The following is a 25,134-nucleotide window of genomic DNA, read 5'->3' as shown; positions in this document are numbered from 1 at the left end:
GCATCCCAATTTTTTGTCAATGCCCCTGTAAATAACTTGTATCAATGTAACATATTCATACTAATTGATACCTGTCTTTTAATCATGTGCATGCTTACCTTTATGTAATATTTCAACAGACATGCATTTCTTCCCCCCTCTATACATGTGTCATTCTATTTGGTTTTAAATTTGGCTTCTCAGAAGTGACACTTTTTAAATATATATATATATATATATATTGAGTTTCTGCCATTTCAACAAATTATTTACAAAGTCTGTAACATACCAATGCCTGTATGCAGGCTTTTATAGCCTTAACAGTATTTTCAGGAAGCAGGCTGATTAGGCTATTCAATTCCATATTCATCAAAAATAATCCTATTCAGCTGTCCTTGTACCATAGAATATACACTATCGTTCAAAAGTTTGTGGTCACTTAGAAATGTCCTTGTTTTTGAAAGAAAAGCAACAAAAAAAGTGTCCATTTAAAATAACATCAAATTGATCAGAAATAAAGTGTAGACATTGTTAATGTTGTAAATGACTATTGTAGCTGGAAACTGCAGATTTTTTATGGAATATCTACATAGGCGTACAGAGGCCCATTATCAGAAACCATCACTCCAGTGTTCCAATGGCACGTTGTGTTAGCTAATCCAAAATGGTTTTCTAATTGATCATTAGAAAACCCTTTTGCAATTGTTAGCATAGCTGAAAACTGTTTTGATTTAAAGAAGCAATAAAACTGGTTCTCATTTAAAGAAGCAATAAAACTGGTATTCTTTAGACTAGTTGAGTATCTGGGGCATCAGCATTTGTGGGTTCGATGACAGGCTCAAAATGTCCAGAAACAATTAACTTTTTTCTGAAACTCGTCAGTCTATTCTTGTTCTGAGACATGAAGGCTATTCCATGTGAGAAATTGCCAAGAAACTGCAGATCTCTTACAATTCTGTGTAGTACTCCCTTCACAGAACAGCGCAAACTGTCTCTAACCAGAATAGAAAGAGGAGTGGGAGGCCCTGGTGCACAACTGAGCAAGAGGACAAGTACATTAGTGTAGTTTGAGAAACAGACACCTCACAAGTCCTCAAATGGCAGCTTCATTAAATAGTACCCGCAAAACACCAGTCTCAACATCAACAGTGAAGAGGTGACTCCGGGATGCTGGCCTTCTAGGCAGAGTTCCTCTGTCCAGTGTCTGTGTTCTTTTGCCCATCTTAATCTTTTCTTTTTATTGTCCAGTCTGAGATGGCTTTTTCTTTGCAACTCTGCCTAGAAGGCCAGCATCCCGGAGTTGCCTCTTCACTGTTGACGTTGAGACTGGTGTTTTGCGGGTACTATTTAATGAAGCTGTCAGTTGAGGACATGTGAGGCATCTATTATTCAAAGTAGACACTCTAATGTACTTGTCCTATTGCGCAGTTGTTCACCGGGGCCTCCCACTCTGGTTAAAGCCAGTTTTCACTCTTCTGTGAAGGGAGAAGTACACAGCGTTGTACAAAATCTTCAGTTTCATGGCAATTTCTCGCATGGAATATCCTTAATTTCTCAGAACAAGAATAGACAGACGAGTTTCAGAAGAAAGTTATTTGTTTCTGGCCATTTTGAGCCTGTAATCAAACCCACAAATGCTGATGCTCCAGATACTCAACTAGTCTAAAGAAGGCCAGTTGTATTGCTTCTTTAGTCAGCATGACCATTTTCAGCTGTGCTAACATAATTGCAAAAGGGTTTTCTAATGATCAATTAGCCTTTTAAAATGATAAACTTGGATTAGCCAACACAACGTGCCATTGGAGCACTGGAGTGATGGTTGCTGATAATGTGCCTCTGTACGCCTATGTAGATATCCCATAAAAAATCATCCGTTTCCAGCTACAATAGTCATTTACAACATTAACAATGTCTACACTGTATTTCTGATCAATTTGATGTTATTTTAATTGACAAAAAATGTGCTTTTCTTTCAACAAGGACATTTTCTAAGTGACCCCAAACTTTTGAACGGTAGTGTATTTTTACAAATTGGTTTCCATTTGTGATCTCTCTTACACTGGTTTTAGAAGCAATTGAGGTATTATCTGAAGGTTGCTTTAATTCAGTTTGGCATTGTCCGTCTTATTTTATTTGCGCTGTGGTAGAAATAGGCTTATTTTCTACCACCATCCTGACGGTTTGAATTGTTAAACAATTAGGCCAACATCTTGTCAAAATAGCACCATTAAAAACAGTTAGCCTAATGAGGATAGTAAAGTTATTTTGACATCAGTATGTTAATGCCTGTCTACAGTAGTAGGCTAATCTTTGGAACTGTCATATTTGAACACCACCATCATGATCCTTGTATAACTTATTCACCCCTACTATCCAGAGAACCAGCAGTATTCTGTTCTACCTGATAACTAATTGTATCCACCTGGTGTCACAGGTTTAAAGTAGCTGTTTCCAGATTTCTGTGAAATATGATCTAGAATGAATTACTATCGTTTTCCTTCTGAATTTATTTTTTATAAATGTCAAATGTTTCGGGTAGCCTTCCACTAGCTCCCCACAATAAGTTGGGTGAATTTTGGCCCATTCCTCCTGACAGAGCTGGTGTAACTGAGTCAGGTTTGTAGGCCTCCTTGTTCGCACACGCTTTTTCAGTTCTGACCACACATTTTCTATGGGATTGAGGTCAGGGCTTTGTGATGGCCACTCCAATACCTTGACTTTGTTGTCCTTAAGCCATTTTGCCACAACTTTGGAAGTATGCTTGGGGTCATTGTCCATTTGGAAGACCCATTTGCGACCAAGCTTTAACTTCCTGACTGATGTCTTGAGATGAGCTTCAATATATCCACATAATTTCCCTGCCTCATGATGCCATCTATTTTGTGAAGTGCACCAGTCCCTCCTGCAGCAAAGCACCCCCACAACATGATGCTGCCACCCCCGTGCTTCACGGTTGGGATGGTGTTCTTCGGCTTGCAAGCCTCCCCCTTTTTCCTCCGAACATAACGATGGTCATTATGGCCAAACAGTTCTATTTTTGTTTCATCAGACCAGAGGACATTTCTCCAAAAAGTACGATCTTTGTCACCAGGTGCAGTTGCAAACCATAGTCTGGCCTTTTTATGGCGGTTTTGAAGCAGTGGCTTCTTCTTTGCTGAGCAGCCTTTCAGGTTATGTCGATATAGGACTAGTTTTACTGTGGATATAGATACTTTTGTACCTGTTTCCTCCAGCATCGTCACAAGGTCCTTTGCTGTTGTTCTGGGATTGATTTGCACTTTTCGCACCAAAGTACGTTCATCTCTAGGAGACAGAACGCGTCTCCTTCCTGAGCGGTATGACGGCTGTGTGGTCCCATGGTGTTTATACTTGCGTACTATTGTTTGTACAGATGAACGTGGTACTTTCAGGCGTTTTGAAATTGCTCCCAAGGATGAACCAGACTTGTGGAGGTCTACAATTTATTTTCTGAAGTCTTGGCTGATTTCTTTTGATTTTCCCACGATGTTATGCAACGATACAGAGTTTGAAGGTAGGCCTTGAAATACATCCACAAGTACACCTCCAATTGACTAAAATGGTGTCAATTAGCCTATCAGAAGCTTCTAAAGCCATGACATAATTTTCTGGAATTTTCCAAGCTGTTTACATACACTAAGTTGACTGTGCCTTTAAACTTCTGACCCACTGGAATTGTGATACAGTGAAATAATCTGTCTATAAACAATTGTTTGAAAATTGACTTCTGTCATGCACAAAGTAGATGTCCTAACGGACTTGCCAAAACTATAGTTTGTTAACAAGAAACTTGTGGAGTGTTTGAAAAACAAGTTTTAGTGACTCCAACCTAAGTGTATGTTAACTTCCGACTTCAACTGTGTTAAAAATCAAATTTTCTGTGTTTTTTGAATGGTGTGGGCGTACCCAACAACAAAATGGTGTGGGCATAGCTGTCAATAAAAAATATTAATGACAAGTAAATAGCTGGTTTGCTAGCTCAGCCAATGAAACATCCTGGCCAAAAACATGACGTCATCCTCTGAGGAAATAGCAAGGATTATTGAAATGGTCTGTTTGAGATGGGGATTTTAAGTGTTTTTGTTGTTGTTGTGTGTTTAAACAAGATTTATGCTTTGGCCACAAATGCAAGTATAGAACGAGTCAATAACATTATTTGGGTATGAGTTAGCAGATTATGAGCTTTTAAAAGTGAAATTTTCACTGGACAGTTACTTAAGCAATAAGGCATGAGAACTCCGGGACTATCGGTGGTTAACTCTGGGCTGTTCTTAGGCCCAAGGCGGGAGTTATCACACAATAATTCCCGGGGTTGAGGGCCTTTATGGCTTTTATAAAATGGTTGCCAATGTGTATTAAAAAAATAAAATAAACACATTTTCTAAACTTATTTCATCCTTCCACCAGATGATGTAGTCTAGGCAAAAGCCAATTAGTTCTGAAGTTGCAAACCAAACAGGCTGGTCTTTAATTCTATTTTCATGTTTTGACCCAGTCGTTCATTCTATTCATTCCACGTTGCTATGCTAAACAAATCATTGGCATGTAACTAGCTAGCAGAGGTCCAATGATGACTAGAGACAACTTCAATAAATCATTATTTAATAAATAATGTCTAAATGGTCAACAACGAGCTGATTGTCGACTAAATAATATAGTTCTGGAGGATAGCTAGGCTAACGTTACTTCACCTTTGCTAGCCAACTAAACCTAACACACTCGCATCAAGCAGCTGAAAAAACAACTAACTGCTTTTTAGTTTGTTTTACCTTTGTTTCTATTGCCAATTCTTTGCATTTATCCATTATAATGATCCTGGATAGCACAAAAAGGAACATCCCTACCCTAAACCTTTACCCAGTGCTTGCGTTAATGCAGATTTATGCAAAAAAAAAGAAAAAGCATAAACGCACATCTAAAATGCTTCTTATTGTAATTTCTGCTAGCCTCAGACTAATTTTGTGCTTGAGTTGCACTTCTCCTCCACTCGGATCAGAATTCACAAAGGGGCTTTCTATCAGCAGACAGCGCTCTGACTGATGTGTAGCTCCTTTTCTCTAGTACTTTTCTCTGGTTATATGCATGATTAACTTGATGCAAAACATTAGGAAATGTAGCTGGCTACATTCTTTCTATGATAAACATAAGAAATATGATGGCCATAGTTTTTGTAAAGAAGACCTTGCTTTTTAATTGTAAGCACTGTGTGTGTATATATATATATATATATATATATATATATATATATATATTTATTTAAGGGTAACTGTAAATGCGCGCCCATGATCACTCTATTGAAGCAATAAACAAGACTGACTTTCAATATACATTCAGGTGAAATGGTTTAAAATGCAGATTTCTGAACTGTAACGCAACCCTTGCCTTATCTACCATTACCTAACCCTTACTCAACCCTAACACCAATCGTTTTAAATTTCAACTTCAATGGGGTGACGTCAGAGTTGTGATATCCCATAGAACCTGTTTAGACTTTAAATTTTTTTGGGTGGAGTGGGTTTGTTGGCTAGTTGGATGTTTTAGTATGAGGAGGTTCCCTGGTTTCAGGCCCTGGGCCAATTAGCATTCCCATCTCCTGGCAGCCTGTGAGAAGCCCCCTGTCCATGCTTGTGGTCGGGTAGAATGTGTGATTGTGAGCCGCACATCACTGTTACCACTGCTTTGTACCATTTATTCAGCATTCAAATGATGATGCGCCCCATCTCCATCCCAGCACCCCCCAGATCCCCCTCTTTCAGCAGGGGAATTGTGTTGGAATGCTCTGTGCCTCTTTTCTCTGGTACTTGAATGGACCCTTTAGTATTTCACACCAAGGTGTTCTTCAGGGTGCGAGGTCAGGCTACCAAAACAGCTTCTAGTGGCGGATTAGGACCAATTAACATCTTTGTACACAAAGGGCTCTGGCAGCTGAACAGGCCGGAGGGTGACCCACACTGCCGTTGCATGCCAAGCCAGGGGACCGCTGCACTTGAGCTCAAGTAGCAAAAGAGAGGTGGAGAAAGTTTTTCAAACCTAATGGGAAATGTTGCTACTTCACACCATATGAATGTATAGCCCATTGATTAATCGTTATCTTGTGTAATAAGTGGCCTACTATATATATTTTTTGTATTGTGCAACTGTCCCAGAGGATGTCTTTGAATTGTTTTTCATTATTACAAGTTCTGGTGGGCCTTGTCTAAACCATAATTGCAACAATGCGTTTTATTTGTTTTGTCGGAAGGACTTTTTGGGGGGTATTTTAGGAGGGCACCATCCACCAGATGCTGCAAGAACCATTTTCTTTCTCACAATAAATGTGTAGATGAAGTCTCTGAAAATAGGCCCATCTTGAAATTGCGCTTACGTTCACATTTGTTTTCATATATTTTCCATTAGAGCTTTGTGGACTTGTGAAAAGATTTTAAGAGGTTCATGTACAATTATACAGCTGCAATTTTCTTGCATCATAATTATAACCCTTCAGTAAATAGCCATATGAATCTCCTTTTTAGTCATATGGACAATTTGTAGGGTAAGTGTAGCTATTAACTCCATAATAGGTCTAAACACGACCAGCCAATGTACATTCTGCAATTTGTCTGAGGGGGGAAAGGGGTGAACAAATTTCATTTTTTTAAATTTTTTTTTACTAAAGGGGATATCCAAGATTTGTTCGAGGCGAAAGCATAATCCTGTCAGTCATGAGGTTAATCTTTTATTTAGTGCAGCCATGATTGCAAAGACTGAGCTTGTGGGCCAATAGAAGTGACATATTTTTGCTGGCCTGCACTACACTCATTGTTGGGATATTTGCAGTGCTTCTGCATATTTCTGCATTCATATTATTGTATTTTTAGTTTTGGGAACCATTTTGAGTGGAAACTCGAGGGCTTTAGGCTATGAAAGGAGTCCTCAGAGAGGAAGTTGAATTTGGCCAGATTTTAGATGCAAGGTCAATTACAAGGTTTAAATATAAGGTTTTCATTTGAGGATATGCCATCAGTGACCCCTAACCTAAATATGTACATTCTAATTAAAGATGGGCATATATTGTTTATCAACTGGGTAGAATGGAAACTCAAATGCTAGGCTATATTATGATGCACCATAGTTAATAATTTAGGCTAATATCTCGAGTCAAGATATCAAGGCTAGCCTAAATCATGATTATCGCCACCGCATGCTTATATTTAATTCATATAGGCCTACTTGCAGATTTAGTAGTGACACGTTATGAAATAGAGAGAACCAGGATTCATAGCTAATTAGGGGATCATTTCATTAAGTGTTGAGGCAATCGTGGGCTCGCACTGAGGCTTAACACAGTGTTAATTAATGCTAGACGACTCATTAGCCTACATTCAAAGCCTGTGCCATAGGGTAGAGGGAGGCAAAACAGGGAATCAATCAGTGACTTTGTAATTGCCTTTTTATGGGTAGGCTCTGTCTCTATCTATCTGGTTCAGATGAGGTGCTGCAGAATTGCATTGTGGAATTTAGAATCTTAAATAATCTATTTTCGACTCTACAAATGTCTTTACTCCTAGTGCAGGGGGTTGATAGTCAGAGCAGAGGCAGTTTATTTGGAGAATGAAGGGCAACTAGCACCCCTCTGTTGTGGTGGTTCTTTTTATCACACTTGAGCGCGCCATCTGTCTCTCACACTCTTTCTCGCCCCCCTCTCTCTTACGCTGGTTAATAGGGGTTGAAATGCAGGTGTGTGTGTGTGTGTGTGAGAAATGGCTATAGCGCATTGACAGGTTATTTGTTGGCCGCTGCCTAATTAGTGGCATAGTGGATGCACCCCGCCAGGCTTTAGTGCTCAGTGTTAGAACCAGTCTGCTCTAATTTCCTTGCAGCTTTGATATTGGCCAAGAGATTGACGGTCCACACAAAAAAAGAAACGAGGGCATGATGGAAGACCTGGTGGAAACAATGCCCCCCCCCCCCCCCCCCCATACGGCCGTTCTCCTCGCCTTCACATGCTACAGATGTGCGAGGAGAAGCAGGCGGAGGCGCACGTTTTTACATACACTGACAAATTGGCTCCAATGTCAGCAGAGCTAATGTTTTCCCAAAGAAAGTAAGAGGACAAAGTTTGGACCACAGTCATGCTCTTCTGTTTGTCTCTACTTGGGCCTTTAATGACAGCCTCCAGGCCCGCCTCCACCTATTCATCCACCTGTATATTTCCCATGACACTGACAGCTTGGGCTCCTCAATGCACAGTGTGGTGAGTTTGGCTAGTTAACCCTATCAGTCCCGAGACCCCAGCAAAAATCTGCTTTTCAATTTATCTGACTTAAATTTATCTGCATGTCCAGCCCTTATATTTAGCCTCACAGTGAAGTGTTTTACCATTTTATTTTCAGGACAACCAGGGCTACAAGTAGAAGACAAACCAATTTGACATAAGTTGCATTCATGAGTTTTATTGACAACTGTCAATAATAATAATAATGTCAGCTAAAGCAAAAGCCTTAATTAAATGTATATGAATGCTGTAGGTACAGAAAGTCTTTGCTCAGTGGGAAAACCAACTAGTCAGTGACAACTGTTTGGAGTTTGACCACAACTGTTAGTTTATTACAGTAATATAGACACTATGTCCAAGGATTTCCTATTGTCTTCTAAGTAGAAGAACCGCTTACCTTCTAACCAGTCTTGTGTCGCTTGTGAGTGTCATATATGTGCGTGTTCGTGAGGGTGTCAGCTTTTAATAGTTTGTAGCTCAAACCATTCGGACTCTACAGACATTTTAGTAAAAAGGCCGGGATCCACCCTTGTCTCACAAACATCACTCTAGCTCAGCACCCGTTAATCACATTGACTAATGGTTGGTATCTACGGATGCAGATGAACACGCAATGTTTAAAAGTGGTTAGAAGTCCAAAACGCACAGGCATTACGGTGAGGCTCATTGGGTTAAAAGTCCTTGTTCAGATTTAAAGATCCACCAAAACATTTTTTTTTTTTTTCTTGGGTTTTTGTTAAAACATGCTTGATCGCCTAGTTTGCCTTGCCTTGTTTTGTGATCATTTTCATGGGATGTGCCGGTATGTGTGCGTTTTGGAAGCAGGAAATGTGCCCATGCACCTATGCTGTAGTAGAAAGTCAGTTTGGGAGGGCTTTGAGCACTGTGGTCGTGTAGAGCTCCTGGCCCTTAGGTGCCACATCCCTCCCTGAGGCGGTTAGTGTTCTAATATGTGTATTTACAATGTGGTTTAGGGTCTTGGTTCCAAGTGAACTCAAAAGAGTGCTGAATCCTTGATCCACCTAAACTGATGTTTTGGAGATGGGTGAAAGTAATTTTAAGGAATTAATAATTAGGCTAATTGCTTATTGCACAGACAAAAGAAATGGTTGGAGCCACAAAACCTAACAAGCTTGCAAAAGTGGAGACACTGGGGTGAATGTGAGTACAGGGAATGAATTAATGAATGCATTGTGCTAAGTTATAATTCTACGAAATTCACTAATTTCCATAACAATCACCTTTGCATGTCTGTCCTATTGTTTAAGAAATTGTAGACTTTGGTCTAGGTAAATAACATTTTCCCCTTATGTTCAAAGTGCGTATATTTCATGTATTTTCCTTTCCATTTGCCTGGCCTTGACATTTGGCCATGAAATGCATGAAAGCCATTTAAACCCCTTTACGAAAGGTCACTTTGTAATTACTAACATAGGTATCCTTAAAAAACACTAGCCTACTTATTACCATATGATTGTTGGCTTTCATGCAAAAAAAGCCATGCCCCTTTCTTAACCTCCATCACTATTGCTTTTAACATTTTGGTTCAAAGGTGTCGCATCTCTTGTCTAACATTAAGCCCACTCTTGAGTCTGGTGGACATGTTTTTCATGTTTTTTACCCCCTATACTGAAGGTCATGGTTTTGATCTACTTGCAAACAAAACAATTTTGCCTATATAGCTAGGTTTCCATCCAATTAGTGACAGATTTTCATGTGAATATTCAAAATCTGAATTAAGAAAATATTGCATTTTCCCACCAGTGGTGTGTTTCCACCAAACTGATTTGTTGCGGTTAAAAATCTGTGTGACACACAATGTACTTTTTCGCTGAAGTTTTCTTGTACCCAATCAAAAGTTCAATGCGTTTCCACTACATTTTCAACTTAACCCGATTTTAGTTTTGTCACAAACTGTTGTGTTAAATAGCAAATGTACCTACTCGGGCATGTGCTCTAGCCATCAGCTTGCAGATGCTGTGCTGGAAGGCTAGTCTACATGAGATTATTATGCATAAAAGCGAGAATATTTGTCAAACGACAGTCAAGCATCGACCATGTCACCAGAATAAGACCTTGACATTTATTTGAAAGGTGCATTAAGCTCATCACTGTCCGCTTTCACGCTGTGAAGTTCATCATAATTGATTTCATCTGTAGCCTAATAAACTGCATGGTTTCCCTAGTGGGTGGACCACACACCGTATTATTGTGACTTCAAGTTTACTTCGATGTGATGGTTATTATATCAATATTTGCGCATAAAGGAGTTTCATCTGACATTTCTTGCATAATTAATTTTAGACACAGAAAGATCCCACCATGTCAAACAAACAAATGATCTGTCGGCATATAAAGTTGTACCGAAACTTCCTGTTTCCATCACAGCTGTCGTGATTTTTTGTATTTCTCCATACGGTACAACTCGACTTGCATAAAAACTGTGGATGCAAAACAAATGGACTGTTCTTCTCTATTTCAGCTTATTCTACTGTGTCTGGAGTGAATGGCCCCCTGGTGATTCTGGATAATGTGAAGGTGACTGAAGACGTAACATTACTTCTCTATTAATCTCTCGTGGACGCACGTAACATAACTGGTATCGTAACGTCTGTCAACAGGCTGTGGCATGTGACTGATAATGAGGAACTTTGTTCCGGTATGCAGATTGTTCGTCACTGATCATTTGGACCAATCACGATATCTCAATGCTCGCATCATTTGAATTTCGGAAGGGGAGGGGACATTTGACCCATAGACTTGCCTGAAACTTGCAGAGAGTTTCCGTTAAGGGGGGGTGGAGACTTCGCAAATTGCGTTTATCTTCCTTTTAACGTCGCCACCCCCCAGAACTTAATCGAGCATCTGATGCAATTATGCCAGATTTTTGGGAGGGTTTCCGAGATTACTGCTCTATAATCATTTGTGTTCTGGCTTGTTTATTCTTATTCTCTGCAGGGTTAGCCTTATTGATGGCTGTGTATGTTTCCTGTTTTGAAAGACCGTAAGAAACATGTTTGTTAAATTATGTTTTTCCATCTTATGTGGCAGTTTCCCAGGTATGCTGAGATTGTGCATCTGACTTTACCTGATGGCACCAGGAGGAGTGGCCAGGTGCTGGAGGTGATTGGCACCAAGGCCGTCGTACAGGTGAGCCCCACCCCGCACACACACAAACGCGCGTACACACCACAAACAACTGAAAGTTCCTGTTTTAATGTCATTTTCAGGTGTTTGAGGGGACATCTGGTATTGATGCCAAGAAGACGGCCTGTGAGTTCACCGGTGACATCTTGCGCACACCTGTGTCTGAGGACATGCTGGGTAAGATGAGCCCTCCAACAAGCTGAGTGGCATCCCGTGGGTGCTAGGCAGGAGGAAGCATGAAATCCACTACTGAATAAGACTTAATTAGGCTGCTCTACATCTGTTTTCATCAATCTGTATAACTGTTTCCTCCTCCCCCTTTCTCACACAAAGAAGAACATACCCTGTAAGCTTTACTCTCTTAGTGTGCTTAATACAATTGTTCTGCTCCATTTTTACCTCACCTCTGTTAATTCCTCAATTTGAGTCCTGCATTGAGTCTTCCCCACACGTGACTTAGGGGAACAAAACATTGAAGAAAATCTAAGGCTTGTATGACCTTTTGTAAATATCAAACCACATCATTGGGACTCAAGGTCAGGTGTATTTGATTAGTAGAGAGTGAACCATTTGTTGCTAGAGTATTCTGAGTAATGGGCCTAAAATGAATGAAAATGTTAGATACAGTATCTCCACTATTGGCTGAAACCTGAAATAACTGCTCATATTTATTAAGGAATCAGAGGCAGAGAGAATTATGTTGATGGCAATCCATGTACTATGAAATGAAACCAATAGAGAATGTCTTACGCTTTTTCATTTCAGGACGTGTTTTCAATGGCTCAGGCAAGCCAATTGACCGTGGCCCCACTGTGCTGGCTGAAGACTACCTGGATATCATGGGTAGGACGGAGCTATAGTTCAGTTCATTCACCAAGTGAAAAATATTCCTAGATAACATTGTCTGTGGTGAAATTAAATTGACCCTGACATGATAAAAAAAATAGAACCATGGTACCTTGACGATAATCATAATATACTGAGCTCACAACGGATAAGCGTCCATCTCTACTCTGCTAGTGGATCTAGATGTGAAGCTATATTGTAGCTTGTATAGTGGGATTTCAGTCTTTAGTTGTATCTCACTGCCACAAGGCCAAACTCTGTCTCTTTTATTGACTGTTGATCCCATCCCGAGTCCCTTTTCACGTGTAGCATGCCATCGTGTAGGCATGGCATCCCAATGAATAGATGACCTGAAGAGGGTCATGAGTCTGCCATCTTAAAGGCAACAATGTGTTTGACCCTGACTTCCGTTCTGACCTTTTGTTCCATCTTCTGACCATGTATTGATGTGAAACCTTTTGGGGATTTCATACATCTCCCACACGTGTACTTCTTTCATTTTATTTTCTAAACCCTAGTTTACTTGTGTGCAACGACACATAGTTTAAATAGCTGAATTGAAACTATTATGAGGCCAACTCTACCATTTATATCCATTACAGTGCCCTCCACTAGTATTGGCACCCGTGGTTGGATCTCCAGCAGGAGAATGAGCCAAAGCACACCTCAAAATCAACACAAAAATGGTTCACTGACCACAGAATCAAGGTTTTGCCATGGTCATCCCAGTCCTTTGACCTAAACCCCATAGAAAACCTGTGGGATGAGTTGAAGAGGAGAGCACATATTCTCGGGTCTTTCCCATAGTGATGGATGACTATGGGAACTTGGCCTGTGTGTCACCTCATATTTATACCCCAGTGAAACAGGAAGTCATGGCTTACCACACTTAAGTGTTCCTAATCACTCAGGTGAACTTAAATGTAAAATATGAATGGGAATATACTTCAGTTAGATTTTACTCATAAGAATTTCTTGGGTGTGCCAATAGTTGTGGCACACGTTTCGGAGAAAAATATTTTTTACATGTATTTATTTTAATCATTTTACTTAAATTAAAGGTTCGATTTTTGTGAATATTTTGAATGAAAGACCAGGAAGATAAACAGCAAAGGCATTTTTCACAGCCCGTTTTGCTCATAATTATCAAGGGTGCCAATATTAATGGAGGGCATTGTATATTACTTCTACCTGGCCAATACCTGGGTTGGAAGTGGCTTACCCTCTGGTTTGTGTTTCTGAACCTCTGCTTGTGACCTCTCCCCTGTCCCAGGCCAACCCATCAACCCTCAGTGCCGTATCTACCCTGAGGAGATGATCCAGACGGGTATTTCTGCCATCGATGGGATGAACAGCATTGCTCGAGGTCAGAAGATCCCCATCTTTTCTGCCGCTGGCCTCCCCCACAACGAGGTACGATGGAGACGCTAGCTCTGACAAGGCTAGGCCACACAAACAAATAAGCTATATGTGCCTTAAGCTGCATTTTGCCATTTTATAGCCTCAGTCAATAGCATTGGAGAGGACTTTCAAACACTAACAGAACAATGTGATCTGTAACATGAGGCAGTTCATTCTGTTGGACACCTCAGCAACTTGCATTATCGCAGCCAGGGGATTCTAATTTAGTGTCATCCGTTTTGGTTTGTAGTAATCTATTCTTCTGTGCTTTATTTTTTCTGTCAAACACCCCTTGTGGAGTGTGCCCGCACTTAAGTGTGCAAGTGAATGCATGTATGTGTGCGTGTGCGCGTGTGTTTAAATGAATAGTGCTAATGGGCTGAGAAGATTTTATTGTTTTGGCCCTGTGGTGCAGGAACTGGCAGAAACGGCGAAGTGGGTCAGGAGGACATCTCAGAAATCCACTGTGACATTTTACTGCCTGTGGAGGGCATTTTCTTATTTCACACAGAGCCTTGCCTCACCCTGTCTCCATCTCCACACACAGGACTCCAGAATGCCAAACACATTTAATAATTTTACTGCCTACATATTGGACTACTTGGAGTCAATTGAGAGCATAGGTCTTGTGGCTCAGCTGGTAGAGCATGGTACTTGCAGTGCCAAGAGGTGTAGGTTTGATTCCTGCTGAGGCCACCCATACATAAAAATGTATGCACTGCTAAATGGCATACATGTCGTTTTCACACAATCATGTGCCTGTCACATTGGATAGTCTGTGTATCAGACACACTGTTAACTAGATGCTTGTTCTCCATTTAATTGTAGGCTTATATTAACAGCCTGTTTAGTCAATGGTATGAACACATTAAACCTACTAAAGAGAAACCTGAAGGTGGCATAACACCATATTCTAAGGCACTGCTTAAAATCTTTTGAATATGATTTAGTTTTAAGTAGATGTTATTGTGTCATGAAAGCGTGACTCAGAGCCATGCCTCTGTGTCAGTGTGTTAGTTATCGGCACATGGCAGCCATCTGGACTTCCGAATCTCAGTCTAAAAATAGAATTGACCAACCAAACCCCCCCCCCCCCCCCCAGAGTTCTTCTGGTGCCTTGAAGTATTTAATTAGGATTTGTACAAATGAGAGTTGAAATGATTTGCTTATCTGATTAATTGGAATAGTTATCTTATTGTGGTAAAGTGACAGTTAGCCTACTTTGAGTGAACTCAAATGAATAGGACATTTAGCAACTCGTAGAGGACAGTGGAAGTTGATAAATGCTTATTTATTGTTAAAACTAATGTATTTTAGCCTTCATCAGGGTTTTACCTTTGACTGAACCTGAAAAGAGAGGAATGAAAAAGATCTGTTGGTCATTGCCAGCTTGACTTTTGTTCATCTAACTCAATCTTGTGACTTATGGCACAACATAGGGGCAAGGTGCTGGGCAGTGTCAAGGAAGTCCAAATCTTTCTCCATTCCAATATGTTCTTATTACAAGCCTTGTTCGGTGTTAGTTTGATCATTCTCTACTAACCTCTCCACTAAATCTCAGGGACAAGATGAGAAATATCAGTGTTAAAGGACTTACCCAAAAAGTTCAGACCACCAAACTATTGCACATTTGATTTGGAAACGAGATTAATAGTTTCGATATGACAATATGAACTATCAGACAGTGGCCATGGTTTTCCATGACTGAAGGGAGGCTATTTTCTAAGGCCTTGGAGAGAGAGCTGATGCCCCCTGGTTGAACTGGGAAACGAATTAAACCAATAAGACAATGATGGCGAGAGGGGATTAGGCGATCGTGTGAAGGGCACTGATTAATATAGGATCGGTAGCTCAGCCATGAGGCCCTTAACGCTTGAGGTGGCTGTCCTCTCACCAGCCATCAGTCTGCAAACAGCCTCATTATGACCTTCAGGCCAGACAATGGAGGCTCAACACTTGAGTTTTTTCTGTGTTCACAGAAAGCCGTGTTGTTGGTCAGGGCAGACTGCCAAACTGAAACATGCGCGATCAGATTCTGGCGGAGGGGGAGCCTCAGTCAAATGCATAGAATCCCACTGAAGCAACAGGATGACACTGATTTTGGGTGGTGTGTATACATTTTATTTTTTTATTTTTTAAAAATCCGGTCCCTTGATTTAGCAACAGTTTTGAATGGGAATAAAATAATGATCCTCCAATCTGGAAGTGCATGATCAAAAGAGGGAAGTTGGATAGAGAGCCCACTGTAGTGTCCCACTGTACTAAAAACAGTGAACAGGGTACGCCTTGTCTGACTAATGATGCTGGTCGACTTCTCGCGTCACTGGAATGCTATAAAGCGCTTCTCGTTTCATTAAACAGATGTCATGGGGTCATTTTTGCCGTGGTTCTCTATGGGCCAGGTGTCTCAGCTCAGGGTGCAATGAGAGGTCAGCCCGGATCAACAGGTGGCAACCATTACATTAAGCGTGAAATTCCTCCCCTCTCGATTCCTAATCACAGAGTTGTTCTTCAACTATGCACACTCAAACACCCCACAAACATGCATACTCATGTGCACACACACAAACACACGCACCGCTCCTGTAGCTAGCTGGACGGGGCGCTCGCTGATGTCCAGTCATTTTTAATAGACTGGCTGTTTTATCAACGTGAATGTTTCAAGACGTCATTTTTAATCCTGTGTATGTTTTGATTCTCAGATTGCTGCCCAGATTTGTCGTCAGGCTGGCCTGGTGAAGAAATCCAAGGATGTGATGGACTACAGCGATGATAACTTTGCCATTGTCTTTGCTGCCATGGGGGTGAGTTGAGCGGCACTAGATGGACAAAATATTTCTCTCTTTATCTGATCTCTAGTGTTAGGCTAATCCCTTTTAACCCCACCGTGACAATCCCCCTCTTCTCGCTCTCATTCACCAGGTGACTTAGCGTTTAAGTCCCCTGTTACTTCTGCTCCTCTGAGCAGATTCTGGCCATTCCGGTTATTATTCAGCAGTCTTGAACACATTTAGCTAGCCAGTATCAAATTCTCTCCAGTTCAGCTGCTCTGCGCTTGACTATTTAACACTGTGTGGGGAGTCTTCTGTGACCTGTGGCAGAGATGTTAGTGACCCCCACCTCTGCTCCTCTGGCCTCCCTTATCCTCTCCCTGCTGATGGTTAATTCACACACCATTGAGGGCTTTGTAACATAAGCACTAACTCTCTGAAAGGGTAGTGGAAATGCAATGCGTACTGGCAGATGGGTATGAAAAGGGATTAAGACATTTTAAATCGTATGTATTCATTGAGAAGAAGATTCCAATTTAGGAAAAGGACACAGTGTAAAGAACAGTGTATTAAGCCTCTTTAAACAACAGATTTTTAAAATTTATTTAACCTTTATTTAACTAGGCACGTCAGTTAAGAACAAATTCTTATTTACAATGACGGCCTACCGGGCAACAGTGGGTTAACTGCCTTGCTTAGGGGCAGAACGACAGATTTTTACCTTGTCAGCTCGGGGTTTTGATCCAGCAACCTTTCAGTTACTGGCCCAATGCTCTAAAAACTAGGCTACCTGCTGCCCCTTTAATATTTAAAGTCCCTGTCTCAACTATTGCATTTTTCCCCATACGAATTCCGGAGAAAACGTATTTCCAATTTTGATGCACAAAACCATTCGCACCAAGTCCGATGCGTTTTCCCCCACACTTTTTGGAAATATTCACACAACGTCACATACGTCAACATCGATGACAGTTTGGAAACTGGTAATATACACTGAACAAAAATATAAACGCAACATGTAAAGTGTTGGTTTCATGAGCTGAAATAAAAGATACGACTAAGATCCATGTGCACAAAAATCTTATTTCTCTCAGATTTTGTGCACAAATAAGTTTACGTTCCTGTTAGGGAGCATTTCTACTTTGCCAAGATATGCCACACCTGTTAGGTGGATGGATTATCCAGAAGCTGATTTAAACAGCATGATCATTACACTGGTGCACCTTGTGCTGGGGACAATAAAAGGCCACTCTAAATTGTGCAGTTTTGTGACATGGCACAATGTCTCAAGTTGAGGGAGCATGCAATTGGCATGCTGACTGCAGGAATGTCCACCAGAGCTGTTGCCAGAGACTTGAACGTTCATTTCTCTACCATAAGCTGCCGCCGATTTAGAGAATTTGGCAGTACGTCCAACCGGCCTCAACCGCAGACCATGTGTATGGCTTCATGTGGGCGAGCGGTTTCCTGATTTCAACATTGAACAGAGTGGCGGTGGGGTTGGGTATGGGCAGACATAAGTTATGGAAAATGAACACAATTGCATTTTATCGATGGTAATTCGAATGCACATATACCGTAACGAGATCCTGAGGCCCATTGTCGTGCCAGTTATCCGTCGTCATCACGTTTCAGCCTGATAGTGCACAGTCCCATGTTGCAAGGATCTGTACACAATTCCCGGAAGCTGGAAATGTTCCAGTTCTTCCATGGCCTGCATACTCACCAGACATGTCACCCATTGAGCATGTTTGGGATTTTTTGGGATCGACAGCGTGTTCCAGTTCCCGCCAATATCCAGTAACTTCTCACAGCCATTGAAGAGGAGTGGGACAACATTCCACAGGCCACAATCAGCAACCTGATCAACGCTATGTGAAGGAGATGTGTCGTACTGCATGAGGCAAATGGTGGTCACCAGATACTGACTGGTTTTCTGATGCACGCCCCTACTTTTATTTTTTAAAAGGTATTTCTGATAAACTGATGCATATCTGTATTCCCAGTCAAGTGAAATCCATATATTAGGGCCTAATTTATTTGAAATGACTGATTTCCTTATGAACTGTAACTCAGTAAAATCTTAGAGATTGTTGGATTTCATATTTTTGTTCAGTATTTATTATTTTCAAATAATGAGAAGTCTATGACCTGAATAGCCTTCCATATTTTTGTTATATTTTTTTGTCCAAGTTTTTTTAGCCTTCGATAGTTTTGCGTTTCCTCTCTTTGAGCAACATTGCCGCTGAGAATGACCGCAGCAAAAGCGTTTGTATGGAAGGCCGTTCAGGTTGTAGTCGTCTCGTTATTTTACGTGTCAAATAATACTAGTTAAAATTTCCTAAAGGCCTAGTTTGTCTGGACTCCATCTCTTTAATCAGACAGAAGGAACAACTATATGGTCGTTCCACAAAGTGCCTTTTGCATCTCTTTTTTACAATGTAAGTAGAAATTGTTTGCATACAGTATATTAGATAGTGTAAAAGCAGGTGAGCTGATTCTATTATTTTTGGCAATTTTTTGCTGTTTTGTGGTGAAACTAGGTTGCGCATAACGAGTCACGCTGAAATGGAGAGGCTAAAAATGTTTTAACAATTGTCGCTCCCTGCACCCAACACTTTTTAATAGGCACCTACTATAGTCGTTTTATTTATTTAACCTCTTGAGATATGCAAATGTTTTTGATGTTAAACATGCTCTTTGTGAATGAAGGTAACATTTTTGTGAAATTAAATCAAATTATCAAGTTACATTTCTCAAAAGGCAACAAATCTATTACTGAAATGAGCATAACAAAAATGTAGTCAAGTGTCATGAGGATCAACCTGTGCGAGGAGTAACTACCTGTGACAGTTTTGCGGTTCCTCTCTATTTCAATGTGATGGAACTGAAGCAAACGTAGCCAACCTCCTTTCTTGAGCTAATCATGTTATAATATTTTCAGTAGCTTAGCCAGTATACTGTAGTGCTACAATATTATTGCTCTCTCATTACAGCGTCCTCTCTAGCCACTTTGAACAACATATTGCCACTGAGAATGACTGCAGCAGTAGTTGGCAATGAGCTGGCAGCAAAGTTTTAATGGCGAGAGTGTATGGCTCTGGTGTGATCGCATTGGCTGGTGGTGCTAGATTGATGGAATTGTTGCGCTGATGCATTGCAAACGTACAAAACAGGCAGAGAAATGTATTAAATGATGAATTCACACAACCAACCTGTCAGTGGCCGTGCGCAACCTGTCAGTGGCAGAACGCGTATCCCGGAGAACACTTTCTTTTGTTCAACAGTCTATTTTCACATTTGTGAGAACTCAGCAATCAAACCTGTTCCGAGTAGGGTTGGGCAGATATGATTCACTTGAGTATTTAGCATTGATGATATATCGTGATATGCAAGACTTTACTCTATTTGAACTTTAAATCTAAACTATGCAGTTTTATCAGTTAAGGCTGTATCAATATGTTGGAAATGAAGTCTAAATGAATTAACTAAGCCTTATTATTTTGCTATTAGTGAGAATGAGACTATAATAGCATAAATAAGCACATAAATGGCACAGGCTGGAATTATTCAGTAATTAACGCCGCAAAACGATTCTATAGAATTTCGCAATATTTGGAGTAGGAGCTTGTAGAAGAGGTCTCCCCAAATATCGGTCAACCCTAGTTCCGACTAAATAATTGACGGGTTGCAGCAGGACGATTCACGTGAAAGGCATCAAACAAGATGTGCTCATATTTCAGGGATTCTTGAAGGTTGGGACAATCCTTGTCTGGCAGGGAAACTTATTTTGATTTTTTTATGTATTTTGTTTAATTATTTCATCTTAAAATTACTTTTAGGGGAACTTTATAAGGGAAAATATGTTTTTGTTTTCTAAATATTAGTTTGTATTATTCAGTTCAATGTCGGCTCTGTGCCAGGAAATGTCCATGTCCGGAGCAAAGGATCACCATTTCAAACTCCCAAAAAGTTTGAAAAATTCTGTATTAACTGACAAAGGATCCCATGACTTTAAGGAGTATTTATCTCTGGTATTTCGGTCAACTCTGTCAGTTTTGTCAAATCCTCAATGAATAAAAAATGAGCAGGGTCAGCTATACTATGGGAACACCTTCATCTCCTGATTACGTGGAGCGCAACAAGACCCCTCACGGTCTGAATAGTTCTCTAGTTCACCTGTTAACTCTATCTCCCATATAGAAAAAAATAGAGTATTAATTTTGGTTAAAATATGTTCATTTTAATTACGATTTAGTCAAAGCAACTGAGGAAAACCAAAATTGCTACGAAGTTTACTGTAGCACTTGAATAAAGAAGACAAATATGCAATTTGTTCATGAAATGAAATTCCAACAGTTACTGTAGTTAAAAAAAAAAAAAAATGTTTTAAGTGTTTATTCCTGAGTCATATGTCGGACAGCACAATCAGGAATAACACGATGAATTCTTAAATTACTCATCAACAACACTAAAATAAAGTGACATGTGTAAAATCAATATGTAAACATGGCTCAGACATTGTATAAGCCACTGTTTCCCAAATTGGAGGCCGTGACCCCATTTGGGCTTGTCTGATTTAAACCTGGAGTCATGAGAGAAACTCTGGCGAGAAATCGTGCTTGATTCATAGAACCGGGGTTACGTCAGTAATAAACGGTTGTAATAAACAAAGCGTTTTCTTCCTACAAATGTGGCTCTATCTTTTGAACTGTTTTTAAGCTACAAAATATCCCTGAAAGATTAATGTCAGGAACACTGTCTACAATGCCCACAAGCTGCACAGAACTCATTAGAACAGTGGACAAGATCAGGCACATAATCAGACTGGGGGGGGAAAGCACACTGTCAGTTGTTATTTTCTACACAGAAGATCATACCAAATTATTACCTTTGTGATGCAAAATGGGGTTACGGGCCAAAAGTTTGGGAACCCCTGGTATAGGCCTATGCTATAATGTTTTCTTACAAAGAGAAATGTATGCACGCTTGTGTGACTCATAAAGAGGGCATGTCTGTAGCACGGTACTTCACTGTTAAGTAGCTCTCTGTAGCCCTGGAGGTCCATCCATCTGTAGTATTTTAGCGTTTTATTAGGATGCCCAATTAGCTGCTGCCAACACAGCGGTTACTCTTCCTTGGGTCGTAACAGAAGACAAAACATAGAATACATAATATACAGAACACAACATAATACAATACATCATGGGTAGGCAACCCTGGTCCTGGAGTGCCGCAGGCACTTCATGTTTTTGATTTAACAGACCTGGCAGATGTTGAATGGAGACAATCATTGAACTGATCAATTAGCTCAGTTGGTCAGGTGTGGTGCCTCGTTGGATCAAAATCCTACAGTACCTGCAGCACTTCAGGAAGGGGTAGCCTACCCCTGCAATACATAATACAAAATATATATAAATATGTCTCATCACAGTCCCCGTCGTGCTGTACGTTTTTACATAATTTATCTGTTGTTTTTTTGCTCACTTGAGTTACCTGGGGTGGCAGAGTGCTATGTAGTCATGGCTCTATTTTAATACTGTGCATTTCCCAGCCTCTGTTCTGTACCTTGGGACTGTGAAGAGACCTCTGATTGCATGTTTTGTGTGATACCGATGAGTGTCCGAACTTGAACAGACAGTTCAGTACCTTCAACACCTCGCACAAAGGCCAATAGTGATGTAGTCAGCCTCTCCTCAACTTTGAGCCAGGAGAGATTGACATGCATGTTATTGACATTCTCCCTCCTTGTGCAGTACTTGCTGCTCTGTTCTGGACCAACTCCAATTTTCCTAGATCTTTTTTTTGCTGCACGTGATCACACAATTGGGCAGTAGTCCAGGTGGGTCAAATCTAGGGCCTGTAGGACTTGCCTGGTTGATTGAGATGTCAAGAAAGCAGAGCAATGCCTTATCACGGACAGACCTTTTCCCTTTTTAGCAACCATTGAGTCTGTATGTTTTGATGATGACAGCTTACTATCTAGGATTACACCCAGCAGCTTAGTTGTCTGAACTTGCTCAATCGCCACATTATTCAATAATAGATCAAGTTGAGGTTTAGCGTTCAGCAAGTGATTTGTCCCAAAATGATGCTTTGATATATTTAGCACCAGCCTATTGCTAGTCACCCATTCTAAAACTGACTGGAGCGCTATGTTAAAGGTGTCAGTTATTTTACTGTCGAAGCCGACATGTATACTGTTGAGTCGTCAGCTTACATCGACACAGGCTTTATTGAAGGTCAGTGGAAGGTCATTAGTAAAAACAGAAGAAAATTATGGCCCAAGACCTCCGGTACACCACACTCAACTGAATTGGCATTGGAGTCTTCTGTTATAGTAAACCCTCTAAGTTGCACTCAATCCATAAGGCAGAGGATGTAAATCCATAACACCTACATTTTTCATTCAATAATATCAAAAGCTGCACTGAAGTCTAACAAAACAGCTCCCACAATCGTATTATCAATTTCTTTCAGCCAATCATCGGTCATTTGTGTCGGTGCAGAGCATGTTGAGTGCCCTACCCTATAAGCATGCTGAACGTCCGTTGCCAATTTTGTTTTCTGTAAAATAACATTGTATTTGGTCAAACACCATTTTTTTTCCTTAAAGTTTGCTAAGCACTGGTAAGACTGAGCGGTCGGCTGTTTGAACCATTAAAGGGTGCTCTGCTATTCTTTGGCAGTGGAATGGCAAAGCACAACACGGGATGCATTGGCCAATTAATTGACAACTTCAGCTTTAGCTTGCTTAAATAGAGCGGGTACTACCTGTTTACTGAAATGGATGCGAGAGGGTGAAGTTCGTTACGTGGCTCGAGCACTTTCACAAGGTAATTCTTCTCAACCACCGAGAATGGGCGCATATCTGCAGCTATAAACAAACCGGTCAGAATCGGCTGCGACCGGCTGCTTGAATGTTGCATTTCCCGTCTTGCTCCGATGGCAGGAATACTGGGGTGATGTCGGTGTTATCTACTCGGAAGCCAAATTGAAGATTTTAATTTTGGTTACAAAGCGCGAGTAGGCTCTAGTTGTTTTCATGGAATAGCCTGACATCTTTTTAATCAGATTTACTCAAGTGGTGTCTGATGGAGTTGCCATAAATCCAGTTATGTGCATTTTATGAAATAAGGTTTTAATTAGGCAGGTGTTCCTTTACATTGTGTGATAGCTCATACTTTGGTCTATAAAAAAATATATCCTCAATATTATTATTTTGAAAAAATGTTATCCCATCTTTCAAGAATCCCAGATGTATTTTATTCGCGAAGGGAGAAAGTGCCTTAACACTTAACCATGTTTTCACATACGATCAGAACATGTCAAATTACCCTGAGTAGAAAGCAACTGATCCAGTAAGCTGCAACATTATTTGCAGTACATTGCTCTTTGTATACTGTTTAGGAAGAATTTTCCTTAATTTCTTGTGATAATTGTAGACTGACACTAATTTTTCTGATATAGGCGTGTGTTTTTTTTTTTTTCTTGTCCGTGGGCGACTCTTATACAGTATATTCCTGCTTTTGTTGAAGAATGTTCAAGGCCTTCTACTATCAACTTGGTATGTAATCACGAACCTACCCTTTTCACCCTAACCTATCTTTTCAGGTGAACATGGAAACTGCTCGCTTCTTCAAGTCGGACTTTGAGGAGAATGGATCCATGGACAATGTTTGCCTGTTCTTGAACCTAGCCAACGACCCCACGTGAGTTTGTGCATTAGCTCTGTGCGCTAGCTCCCTCCTATAAGTAATGCTTTCATGGTACATCTAAGGAATCAGGAATTCAATGCAATAAGGTGTCTAAAATATTGCTGTATAAAGGCAAGCCTGTCATTTTCACCTTTTCAACAGAGTATTATTAGTCTATTTTGTCTTTCCCTACCTTTTTTATGTTAATGGTGGAAACCTTTAATTCCTTCCTTTGTCTTTCCTTTCTCAGTATTGAGCGCATCATAACCCCTCGCCTGGCTCTGACCTCAGCTGAGTACCTGGCCTACCAGTGTGAGAAGCATGTCCTGGTCATCCTGACTGACATGAGCTCCTACGCCGAAGCTCTGAGAGAGGTGGGCAACCAAACTAACTCAAGGAAGTGTGCTGTTTACTCCTGAAAAAACCCTCATACTTTTTAGTGTCAGACTTGCACCTTAAATCTGTATACACTTGAGAGCCATAACTTTTCTTTTGATTTTGGGTCGCAAATTCAATGTGCCAGTTAGGGTAGTCAGTACGGCCTACATGGATGTGGTATTGAACACCTCCACATCCCACAAAAGCTGACCTTGACACAGTAAATGAGGTGAGGAATAATCTGAGGTGGGACATTTGCTTTCCACACCAAGGAAACGCATTGGGGGGGGGAAATGACACCTAGGTATCTGCATCAAGGTTTTCAACCTGAAAGATGTTACATGGCCTCATTTGTATGACCAAACAGTATTGTTAATAGTCCTATGCAGGTTGTTAACAGATGGGTACATTCTGTAAAGATTATGGTCCTCCATATAGTGTCCACACTACCACCTTCCAAATCTTCAGTGCTGCCTTCTATTATATTGGTCCTCAATAGTGGAAAAATAACCTTCCTTAAGCAATACCTCCTATTATAATTCGCACAGTCAACTAGAGTATTCTTCGTAGAACTATTTTGATAGAATGTATTCCATTGAACCACACACCCCAATTCCTGATTGTGCGTACATGCGTGTGGAAT

At 40.6% G+C, this 25,134-nt stretch overlaps 1 protein-coding gene across 1 annotated transcript in view; it reads left to right on the top strand.

The window, feature by feature from the left end:
- atp6v1ba (ATPase, H+ transporting, lysosomal, V1 subunit B, member a) overlaps nt 1-25,134 on the top strand; it is a 44,420-nt gene that overhangs the window by 8,005 nt on the left and 11,281 nt on the right. The window contains exons 2-9 of the mRNA XM_071380522.1: nt 10,734-10,789; nt 11,303-11,401; nt 11,482-11,575; nt 12,164-12,241; nt 13,518-13,657; nt 16,348-16,449; nt 24,031-24,128; nt 24,364-24,487. Of these exons, the coding sequence (XP_071236623.1) occupies nt 10,734-10,789; nt 11,303-11,401; nt 11,482-11,575; nt 12,164-12,241; nt 13,518-13,657; nt 16,348-16,449; nt 24,031-24,128; nt 24,364-24,487 (791 nt within the window). The remainder of the gene's footprint in view (nt 1-10,733; nt 10,790-11,302; nt 11,402-11,481; nt 11,576-12,163; nt 12,242-13,517; nt 13,658-16,347; nt 16,450-24,030; nt 24,129-24,363; nt 24,488-25,134) is intronic.

Source organism: Salvelinus alpinus, chromosome 32 (assembly GCF_045679555.1).
Source record: "Salvelinus alpinus chromosome 32, SLU_Salpinus.1, whole genome shotgun sequence".
NCBI classification, from domain to species: Eukaryota; Metazoa; Chordata; class Actinopteri; order Salmoniformes; family Salmonidae; genus Salvelinus; species Salvelinus alpinus.
The sequence above is the reverse complement of the archived record's forward strand: the minus strand, read 5'-3'. Positions and strand labels throughout refer to the sequence as shown.